We start from the raw sequence: 11,626 nt of genomic DNA, 5'->3' as shown, positions 1-11,626 counted from the left end.
AGAGGAGGAGCAGCTTGAGGCACAACAGGGGATGACCGAGTCCAGTGATAGCTCAGATGATGACTATTTGCCGATTCCTCAGATGCCTCCATGTAGACATGATGCAGAGGCCAGTAGTTCCAGCTCAGCTCCACCAGCATCGCAGACGGACCCTGCATTAATTGCCATTCTTGAGCGGATGCAGCAGGATCAGGCCCAATAGGCACAGGAGACCGCTGCCAACTTCGCACAGTTCTAGGCTCGTCAGGACAAGTTTTAGAGGCAGCAGCAGCTTCTCCAGCAGCAGCAGCAGTAGATGCATCAGCAACAGTTACTCATGCAACAGTAGCTTATGGGATTTATGTAGCATGTAGTGACAGCACTTGGGGCCCCACTGCCACAGCCTTCGCCCTAGCTTGCTCAGCCTACCTCCACCACGACGACTCCAGCTATACAGCCCATCAGGCTTCAGAGTCAGGGACAACCTCTAGCTCAGTTTGCTTCACCTATAGTTCAGGTGTCCCAGTGGTTGTCCTCACCGGTGGTTGCCCCGTAGTTCACTCCATATCACATGGGCTTCTCACTGGAGCAGTCACCCTCGCTATTTGTGCCTGACACGTCAGTCTCTAGGAGTCTTGGAGCATCTTTCAGCGAGCTGACCGGCATGCCTACACCGCCTCATATGCATACTGCCGGTCCTTCCATAGCAGCTCTAGCCGTAGTGACTACTTAGAGGCTCCTCTCGTCTGTCGCCTCTTCGACCATACGATAGACATACTAGCAGCTTCACAGGTAGCACCAGCCCTAGCTCAGACCCAAACCGCTTCAGCAACACTTCCTATCACAGAGGGTCAGTTAGTACAGAGCTCAGGGTCAGATGATGATGGTGCCTAGTTCCAGCTTGCTCCACGTACTTCAGCGCCCGACTCATCCGCTGTAGCTCCGCCGACCGACCCTTAGGTTTTGGTGTTTGACGCCAAAGGGGGAGAGGGTTTGAGTATGTAGACTCAGGGGGAGCGTGTTTTAGGGGGAGCTAGTTATCTAAGTATTAGCTTATTATATACATTTGGAGTTTTATTTGTATGATACACTATTACTATTATGCATTCGTGTGTTACTTTCATGCATACTATTATATCTATGTGATAGTGCTATCTACGTGATTGTGATATATGACATGTGTGTTCTCTACTTTACACTATTTATATGTCATATCACTTGTGTTATGCTCATTTGTCTTTGCTTCCGCGTTTATACTTCGATGCAAATGAGCTTTGTGACTTGTACTCATGCTTAATTCATATCATTTGAGTACATTGTGTTGGCTTGGGTCATATAAGCTTGACTAACACTTTTGTTCTTATCGACAAAAGCTTATATGCTAAGCTCGTCAAAAACCTCACTCTTTCACATACTCAAGGTGGTATTATCATCAATCACCAAAAAGGGGGAGATTGAAAGTATCTAGGCCCCTAGTTGAGTTTCGGTGATTAATGACAATACAAGATTACTATGACTAACGTGTGTTTTGCAGAGGCAATTAAGTTAGGTCATGGTAATGGAGATCGATTGGGCAATCAAAGTGGTCATGCCCCTATGATGGAAATCATTTCGGTTTTCAAAGGATGGACGACAAGGTTAAGGATGACTAGTTCTAAGTGTCGATTGCAGTTGGAGAGACACTTAGAGTAGTTTAGGACTTTGTTTTTCCTTTGACCATACTATTAAGGGGGGTATAGATGGATAGCTTGACCTAGTTGAGTCTAGTGAGTTAGGTGTGATGCACACTTGTTAAAACTAGCTCTAGGTAGCTCCTATGAATGCCTAAGATCATTTGGAGCAAACTTTATTAACATATGATCGAGAGTTGAAAGTAAATGGAGGGTCAAATGCTGACCGGATGAAAGGTCCTTGTTTGGTTTTGGTAATTGAGTGACAACTTAGGTGGACTAATTGTGTTTATGTGAGATACACAGGTGATTAGTCCACAGTTACATGTGTGTGAGCAACATATGCCATGAAGGTAAAAATAGCTTGGAGATGTTGCAAAGCTCACACATATGATGATGAAGGAGCTTAAATGCACATGAGACATGACATTGAGTCATGTGATCAAGGTGGAGAAGATCAAGACAAGACTTGGCTTGATGGACCGGTTGCAAGCGTGAAGGGCAAGTCGAAGGCTTTGGAGTGATGGACCGCGTGGCGGTGAAGCTTGAGCAAGACTTGGCGCTGATGGACGATGGCAACGGTGAAGAGCAAGTAGAGTTAAGATCGATGAACCAATATGATCATGTGATGATATGAAGTGGATCATATCATTGTTGATCGTGTTGGTGCATGTGTTGCATCGACATTGAAGGAGATGGAATGGAATGCGCAAGGCAAAGATATAACCTAGGGCATTTCATTTCACCGGTCATAGGTGTATAGAAAAGTTTATGACCGGGTTTAGGATAGATGGCCGTACTACCAAGAGGGGCAAACTTGTTTGCATATCGGTCATCTAGTGCCACTCGAGTGATCTAACTTTGCATTGTCGCTAGGATCGAATGGCGTGGCAAGTTGAGTGGCTAACATCCTTTGGGAAATGATTGTGAAAATGCTAACACACATACACATGGTGGTGTACACTTGGTGGTGTTGGCACATTTACAAAGGAGGTGGTGTTTGTAGGGTTGAGATGGGTTTGGGTCGATTCGGCGCTTTTAGAAAAATGGAATGCCTATTTTCTATTACGCCGGATGTAAATTCTTGGTGATTAGCTCATTGGAGCAAGGGTGAAGAAGTTAGAAGTGAAAACGTGTTGGTCGCGAAAATGCTGGCGTCGGTCAACTAACCGGACGCTGGATCTGAATGCACCAGACGCTGGAAGGCTGCGTCCGGTCTGGCTGACGTACAGTGACGCAGTAGCTAGAGTGTGACCGGACGCTGGCTGCGTCCGATCGCGTTCGACCGGACGCGTCTGGTCATGCTCGGGAGCTTACTAGAAACGACCGAACGCTGGGGGTTCAGCGTCCGGTCAGTTGAAGCTGCTGCATCCGGTCAAGTCAAGTGACCGTTGGAACCGAGACACGTGGTCGTCTGCGGGCGATCAGACGCTGAGGTCCAGCATCCGGTCAACTCGACCGGAGCGTCCGGTCGGCCCGACCGTTGCCCAGTGAAGGGGTAACGGATAGTTTAGCCCTTGGGGCTATAAATAGAAGTGGCCTTCGGCCATGGCCGGTGCTGAGCACCTCAAGGGACTTAGTGTCCATGCTTGTGAGTGCTTGGAAGCCCTTCATCACACATATACTTGATAGTGATCATTCGATTGTGTGAGTGAGCGATTCTAGTGCGATTGCATCGTGAGGTTGCATCGAGTGGCACTAGGTGATTGAGTTGCAAGCCGGTGGTGCTTGTTACTCTTGGAGGTTGCCACCTCCTAGACGGCTTGGTGGTGGTCTCCGTCGAAGCGCGCAAGAAGCTTGTGCGGCGCTCGAGAGAAGTGCTTGTGAGGGGCATTGTGCTCGCCCCGCGGGAGCCGTGAAGAATAACTCTAGTAAAGCATGTCATTGAGCTACCCTCACTCAAGGGGTAAGTTCTTGCGGCGCCCGACGTGCGGGCTTAGTGGGTGATGCTAATTAGCCGTCGAACCATCAAGTGAGCGGTCGACACAATGGGGACTGGCGTGTTGGCAAACACGTGAACCTCGGGAGAAAAATCATCGTGTCAACCTTGTTTTTCCCGTTGGTTTGCATCCCTATTACACAAGCTTGCAATTACTTTTATACATATTAAGCTTGTGTTGTTGCTCTTGTAATTAGATAGCTTGCTAATTACCTTTTTGCTTGTGTAGCATAGAAGTAGCTCCCTTGCGTGGCTTATTTGGTTTTAGTAACCTTGTTAGTCACATTGCTTAGTTTGTGTAGCTAAGTATTTGTGCTCTCTAATTAGGCATTGGTTGCCTTGTTATTAAGCATTGCTAGTGAGCTTAATTAGCTTTGTGCTTTTGCTTACTAGCATGTGTAGGAGCTCCATTGTCGCTTAAAGTACTAGTGGCATAGGTTTGTGTAACCTTGCTCCTAGAATTGTTTAGGAGAGCTCTAGCTAGCCCGGCACCTTTGTTGCATAATTGTTATCTTTGCAAGGTGCTAGTGAACATATATAGTGGGGTGTAGTCTTGGCTAGACCGTTAGTTTAAATTCCGTATTTGTATCGGTTAGCCGACGCGATTAAGTTTTAAAAAAGACTATTCACCCCCCCTCTAGTCGCCATCTCGACCCTTCACCGGACGTTGGCCCCGGTGCGACCGAACGCTGGCCGCAGGGTCCGGTCAGTTTATTTGATCAGCAGTCTGCGTTCGGTGCAACCGGACGCTGAAAGGCAGCGTCCGGTCGACTCCAGTAAGGTTCTAGAGAAGGGAATCTACGATCGGACGCGTCCGGTCAGTACTGACCGGACCCTAAGGGTTCAGCGTCCGGTCGAGTCCAGTAAGGTTCCAGTAAGGGTTTTATGCGACCGAACGCGTCCGGTCAGTGCTGATTGGACCCTGTCAGCGTTCGGTCAACACAGTTTTACTGGTTCACGGGTTGAACTGACCGGAGCATCCGGTCAATACGATCGGAGCGTCCGGTCACCCCGCAGAAGCTCATAACAGTTTATTTTTCAGGCTGCCTTATAAATAGAAGCTCCACTCGTGTGTGGAGTTACTTTTGCTCATTCCAACAGCTGAGAAACATGTTTGTGAGTGCCAGGAAGAGCAAGGTCCTAGTGAGGTGATTGAGATTTGAGAATCCAATAGAGTAGCCTCATTAGTGAATCAAGAGTAGCCAAGTGTGCATCCATCTTCTCATTAGGCTTCGCGTGGTCAAGTGAGAGTTCGTGCTTGTTACTCTTGGTGATCGCCATCACCTAGATGGCTTGGTGGTGATTGGGAGCTTGGTGATCACCTGGCGGAGCTTGTGGGTGACCCAACTCAAGTTGTGAGCGGCTTTGGGTGATTCGCCGCGATGGAGTGTCGAAGAATCAACCCGTAGAGAGCACTTGATCCTTGCGCGGATCAAGGGAGAGCTACACCCTTGCGCGGGTGCTCCAATGGAGATTAGTGGGGAGTGACGACTCTCCGATACATCGACAAAACATCGCCGCGTTCCTCTCTCTCTTTACTTTGAGCATTTATTTTGAGTATTTACTTTGTGCAATTCAATACTTGTCTTTTCATTCATAGAATTGCCATGCTAGAGTAAGTTTGGAACATAGGTTGCAAGTTCTTTGTGCGTTAGTTTAATAGAAACACTTTGCTAGACACAAGGAGTTAATTGGGCTATCCGTAGGATTTAATTATTGCAAGAAAATTTAGAATTAGCCAATTCACCCCCCTTTTGGGCATCTTGATCCTTTCAAGGAAGCCACTTAGAAAACACTGCAAATTTTAATGGAAACATAAGACAGTAAAATTGAGTGCAAACCTTGGTGGAAAACTCATACAAGTTGCCGGTGCATCATCATCAAAAGCAACAATGCTTGACTCCGTGGCTGCTTTGGTGGTTCTGCTCTTCTTTTTTGGTGGTCCTCTGCATAAGATCAAAGAAAATAATGTAAAAACAGGGTCATTGCACCAAGGAACTAATGTTAAAACATGTAAACAACCGTTTCATGGACTTGTAGTGTTTGGGCCAATTATTGAAGCTCTCTACTAGGTCGTTGGTTACGTATCTTTTTTCAATGGCAAATAGGGAATTTACTCGTAAATCACAACTTGTCCATGTCACTTTGCTAGCTTGGGATTGGAGGCCATCTTGTTACTCTGGATGGGGATGTTCTTGGCATGAACTTCTATGATAAGACGATAGGAACCCCTTTCCTGTTATGACCAGACATTTGTAAAATTTTAGCATCGTTTGAGAAAAGTAGGTATTCAAATGCATATCACATATATTATTTTTCTGAGCATTTTAAGAAGTTTGTTGCATAATCTATTTAATGGTATTCTTAACAGTAAGACGGGAGAAATTTGCAATGATACCTCTGGTGTGCCTTTGTGGAAAATGGACGGGGATCGCAGGGATAGGTTTAAGAGGTGGGTATCCTGATGCATGTTGCTATATGCTTGGGGCATTTCATCATATAGAATGACTGTCAACAATTACGATTTAACATTCATAAATCATAACTACATGCTGGCGGCGTCCTGATTATGTGGATGAGGATAAATTTGATGCTGATCAACGCGAGTACTGCTACGTGAAGGGAGTGAAATTCAGGCTCTTATAGATGCACTCACGCCTTCTATCCATATCGTTGCACCTGTGCCACTTGTTTGTGGCCAAAGTCTACGTGCTGCTTCTGTTTCTTAGAATTATCTTGTGCTATGTCGTGTAATAGCATGCATTGCCGTACTCGTTAACCGACTAATTAGTTTCCATTACTGTTTTGGGCCCAAGACAGTATTCTGCATTTGGACATTTTTGGGCATGTTCGGACTTTAGGATTCTTTGAAAGAGATTGAAAGCGACCTGTTTGGTTCCTTGCCATTTGGGGGCAGAACAGAACTATTCTGTCTGATAGGTGTGGTGTTTTCATCGTTTCATTTTTAGTGTTTTCTTTCACTACTCTACTCCAGGTTTCTTGAATCTTTGAGTCACATTTTCACGCGGGCAGTTTGTGTTGATGTGCGTGCGTGATGCGTCTGATTTCTTTGCTTGCTTGCGTCTGATCCTTGCATGCACAACCAATGACGCAAGTAAGCAAGCGGGACATTACACTGCAGCAGCGTAGTAGATCGATGGAGATTATGTACCAGGGAAATCAGATTGACGATACGCATCGGATTTTGCTGGGATGGGATGGGCACGGCTGCTGCTCTTCTCCCCGGATTGGGCGCCAGAGAGGAGGCGCGTCATTACGCGAGAATTGCTCGTGGTCGGGCCGCGCCGCCGGCCGATCAGCGAAACTCTTCCGTGCTTTGGGCTGTTGGTAGGCCGTCCGATCCGGGACGTTCCCGTTCGAACGGGAGACGGCATACCTGAAACTGAAACTGAAAGCCCAGCCCAGCCCTTTCAGCAACTCCTCCTCCTCCTCCCGTCGTAGCGCAGCAGCAGCCTCCCTCCTCATTCTCCCCTCGTCGCCGGCTCGCCGCCCTCATGGCCTGGCGCCTCGCCATCTCCAAGGTTTCTCTCTCTCGCCCCCCCCCCCCCTGCAACAACCCAAGGTTTGCTTGATCGATCTTTCTCGTGTACCTGCCCTTCCGTCCTCTCCTCGCATGGGATTGGACGGGAACGAGTCCTGGGACGCGTGTCGTCTGACGCCACGAACTAGGGTTTATGACGTTTTCGTCTTTTAACAAAACCCAGGCCTCAATCCGATCTAATGCAACGGCGAACCTCTCCGATCATAATACACGATACGCCACATGACTCAAATCTCCAGCTTTGTACGGAGTTTCTACCTACACCCTTAATCCAGGTCCGAGGGAGCTCAAAACATCGGCCTTGTTGTGGCCTCGTCAGTGTCTGTGTGTTTGGGGGGCTTCAGGGCTTCATCTTTTTCAGCACTCGTTGACCACCAATGCTTGACTTTCTTTCGTGTTATATCAGCACACTTTGATTGCCTTCACCTGATGTGTAATCATCTTTTCTGCACCTGCCTGTTGGTGTTGCAGGCCGCGAGGCTTCGGTCGGCAAATGCCATTTGCAATCAGCTAGTGGCTTCCTCCCCTTTCATGGCACCTAGAAGCGACAATGCTGCAGGTATGGATTGGATCTAAAAGTGTAAATAACTGCCTTCTGTGCCAATTAGTGTCCCCTGCTTCTGCAATGTCCAGCATTTGCTGTCATTAGGCATATGCTGTTTTGGTATTCCCTTTTGTGTGGTGTACTCTTATTTGTGCCCTCACCGTTTGTCTTATACTGTAGGATCATTGCTTCCCCCATGTTTCTTTTTCTAACCTGTGTTGGTGCTTCACGCAGGTGGCATGCTTAGAAATTTGCAGGAGAGGTACCGCTCAAGCTACACTGGTACCTTTCCACGCTGGATACGGGAACTGGACTCCCCGAGTGAAGCTTCTCTGCTTAAACACATCTATAAAAGTGACCCAGAAAGAGTTGTACAAATCTTTGAAAGGCACCCTTCATTGCATTCCAACTCTGCTGCTCTTTCTGAGTACATAAAAGCTCTTGTCAGTCTTGACAGGCTGGAGGATAGTCCCCTGCTCAAAACATTGCAGAAAGGTATCTTCTCTACTGCTCTAGCTGTCATTGAGCAATCCAATTAATTGTTATTTATAAAACCACATGTTTCATCGCATCAGTTTTCTGTGGCTTTTGGTAGTCAAAACAATGGCCTTACTGCTCTGTGTTTTGTTCTGTAGTTTCTTCGTACACATGATATGTCATCTTATTTTAGAAATTTTCTTTGTGTGTATCATAATATGAAATTCGCTATGCAGGATTTGCTAGTTCAACAATTGAGGAAGAAAGACGTACCGGTCTTGCTGCTTTCAGCAGTGTGGGTCGGCGGACAAAAGATGGAGCTCTTGGTACTGCGAATGCACCTATTCACATGGTTACTGCAGGAACTGGTCAATTTAAGGAGCAGCTTTGGAAAACCTTTCGAAGCATTGCACTTACTTTCCTTGTGATCTCCGGCATTGGAGCTCTCATTGAAGACAGGGGAATCAGTAAAGGTTTGTTATTGTGTAGTATGATGACTCTCTTGTTCCTGATTCAGTTTGTGCAGCAATTATCATTGAAATTTGGGTTATATACAGGACTTGGTTTGAACGAAGAGGTTCGGCCCAGCATGGATTCAAGCACAAAGTTCAGTGATGTCAAGGGAGTTGACGAAGCTAAAGCTGAACTTGAGGAGATTGTTCACTACCTACGAGATCCCAAGGTGAACTTTTAGTCTGGCATAACTATTTGTCTGTGATGAGATAAAACAACTAAATAGCCCGATTAACATTATGTCTAGTCCAATATGCCCATTAGGACTAAAGCGTAGGAGTGCACTGAATTCCAACACAGTGACGGCCAAGTAATATGGTCTATCAGTTTTCTAATTCTTTTTTATGCCGTGATTTGTTGGGATTTTTTTTATGTTAAACAAAGAGGAAACTGCAGGCTCCATCAATTTTACTCACCCTATTTCTTCTAGCAATCCTTTGTGAGCTCATTGTTTGACTTCACTTTCAGGCTCCTTGAACTCTTCTTTGAGTTTTTCTGACACTCTACATCCATAGTTGTTTTTGTCTCATATAGTATTAGACTATTGTTTTTCCCTTTGCACTGCTTTGTTAATGATGACTTTGTAATCTAGAATTTGCGCTTTGTAGAAGACACATCAAAGTGCTCATTTTTTGGATGTATATTCATGTTTCAAATTTTATTACTCACATGCACCTTTCATTCTTCCCAGCGTTTTACACGCCTTGGAGGAAAGCTTCCTAAAGGTGTTTTGCTGGTGGGACCACCTGGAACTGGAAAAACCATGCTGGCAAGGGCTATAGCTGGGGAAGCTGGTGTTCCTTTCTTCTCATGCAGTGGTAGTGAATTTGAAGAGATGTTTGTGGGTGTTGGGGCTAGAAGAGTGAGGGACCTGTTCAATGCAGCAAAAAAACGATCTCCTTGTATAATATTCATTGATGAGATTGACGCGATTGGTGGGAGCAGAAATCCCAAGGATCAACAGTACATGAAGATGACCTTGAATCAGTTGCTTGTTGAACTGGATGGCTTTAAGCAGAATGACGGGATTATTGTCATTGCTGCCACTAACTTCCCTCAGTCACTTGATAAGGCACTTGTTAGGCCTGGGCGCTTTGACCGTCATATTGTGGTTCCTAATCCTGATGTTGAGGGCCGGCGGCAGATCCTGGAGACTCATATGTCAAAGGTAAATCCTTAATCCTATACCCAATTTCTTTTGTGTGTTGTCATGCTTCAGGAATTCTCTGGTTTAGAATGCTCACTTGGCAATTCCTTCATGATCTCAGGTTTTAAGAGCTGATGATGTGGATCTGATGACCATTGCAAGGGGAACTCCTGGTTTCTCAGGTGCAGACCTTGCGAACTTGGTGAATGTAGCTGCTCTGAAGGCTGCTATGGATGGAGCAAAAGCTGTTACAATGCTGGACCTTGAATATGCTAAGGATAGGATCATGATGGGCAGCGAGCGCAAATCGGCAGTGATATCTGATGAATCCAGGAAGATTACTGCGTATCACGAGGGAGGGCATGCCCTTGTTGCAATTCACACAGAGGGTGCTCACCCTGTTCACAAGGCTACAATTGTTCCGAGGGGAGTTTCTCTTGGTATGGTTACACAGCTCCCAGAGAAGGATCAGTATAGTGTTTCAAGAAAGCAGATGCTGGCAAGACTGGATGTTTGCATGGGAGGAAGAGTGGCTGAGGAGCTTATATTTGGGGAAAGCGAGGTAACCTCCGGTGCCTCGGCTGACCTAAAGAACGCGACTCGGCTGGCAAGAGCCATGGTCACCAAGTATGGTATGAGTAAGCGGGTGGGTCTTGTTTCGTACAGTGACAACAATGGGAATAGTATGAGCGGACAAACAAGTGGTGTTATTGACAAGGAGGTGAAGGAAATTCTGGAGAAGGCGTACAATAATGCAAAGACCATTCTGACAACTCACGATAAGGAGCTTCACGCGTTAGCGAACGCCCTTCTTGAGCATGAAACGCTGTCTGGAGCCCAGATCAAGAAACTACTGGCACAGGTAGACAAGAGTGACAATAAGCAGAAGAAGGCTGCCAAGGTGCCGCAGAAGACGCCGGCAGCTTCGGCTCCCCCCCAATCACCACCACCAGCTGCAGCAGCAGCAGCGGCAGCGGCGGCGGCAGCGGCAGCAGCACAAGAAGCGGCAGCGAAAGCCAAGGGAGTTGCAGGTACAGCCGCTGCAGCACAACAAGCTGCAACGGCAAACGCCAAGGGAGTTGCGGGTGTTGGCTCATAGTGGGCATTGGGAGAAGCACAGCCAGCACTCTGTGCACCCAACCAAATGAGCGAGTCCTCTTGACATAACGTGAAGTGTGATTAGGGCGAAAGGGGGCAATGATGTAAGGAGTTGCGTAGCTTACTGCTGCAGTAAGAGAGCAGCTTTCTCGTCTCAACAATTTGATGGTGGTAGGCAACCTGAAGAAGTTGCATATATTTATTTGTAGCAGGCAAGGGACCTGGATGTAGATGCTTGCCTTCTGATTGTATGTCATTCTGGTGCGGAATGCTTTCTGTGAGATATGATTACGCTGACTGCCTGTTCGCTTGCTCGTAAACGATCGTAAATTTCCAGCCGGGAATAGTGTTTTTCTCTCACACCAAACCAGCCAACAGTAAATAATCCACGATACGATACGGCCTCCCGAACAGGTTCTGCGATTGGATCGGTAACAAAAGTGTTGTCTCTTCATCCTTTGTTTCTTATTACTAGCACGTACATTGTCATCGATAATTCTGCCCTGATGCTTGTATCAGGTAGGTATCCATTGCATACATCCTAAGTACAAACATGTATTTAAACCATCACATGCTTTTTTTTAGGTTTTTAGTTTTTCTCCCCATCTGGGTGATTTTAAGCGTTGGATCGTCAGTTGTACTGAAATGATTGTGGTGCTCGAATTTAAAGATTAAAGTATGAGATGGCAGGACTTTG

At 46.5% G+C, this 11,626-nt stretch overlaps 1 protein-coding gene across 2 annotated transcripts; it reads left to right on the top strand.

Annotated features, from left to right (window-relative positions):
- Positions 1 to 7,016: 7,016 nt before the first annotated feature.
- LOC136516702 (ATP-dependent zinc metalloprotease FTSH 5, mitochondrial-like) lies at positions 7,017 to 11,358 on the top strand. 2 transcript variants are annotated; one of them, XM_066510187.1, is made up of 7 exons: positions 7,017 to 7,130; positions 7,622 to 7,709; positions 7,929 to 8,189; positions 8,408 to 8,644; positions 8,729 to 8,853; positions 9,376 to 9,852; positions 9,953 to 11,356. In XM_066510187.1, the coding sequence occupies exons 1-7, from the start codon at positions 7,104 to 7,106 to the stop codon at positions 10,928 to 10,930; spliced, it is 2,193 nt and encodes a 730-aa protein (XP_066366284.1). In that variant the 5' UTR covers positions 7,017 to 7,103; the 3' UTR covers positions 10,931 to 11,356. The 2 variants fall into 2 exon arrangements, with proteins under 2 accessions (XP_066366284.1, XP_066366283.1); XM_066510186.1 differs by lacking the exon at positions 7,017 to 7,130 and adding an exon at positions 7,170 to 7,425 and having other exon boundaries at positions 9,953 to 11,358.
- Positions 11,359 to 11,626: the final 268 nt, after the last annotated feature.

The sequence above is a fragment of the Miscanthus floridulus genome, chromosome 17 (assembly GCF_019320115.1).
Source record: "Miscanthus floridulus cultivar M001 chromosome 17, ASM1932011v1, whole genome shotgun sequence".
Lineage (NCBI taxonomy): Eukaryota > Viridiplantae > Streptophyta > Magnoliopsida > Poales > Poaceae > Miscanthus > Miscanthus floridulus.
Note: the sequence above shows the minus strand (reverse complement) of the source record. Positions and strands in the feature narration are given on the sequence as shown.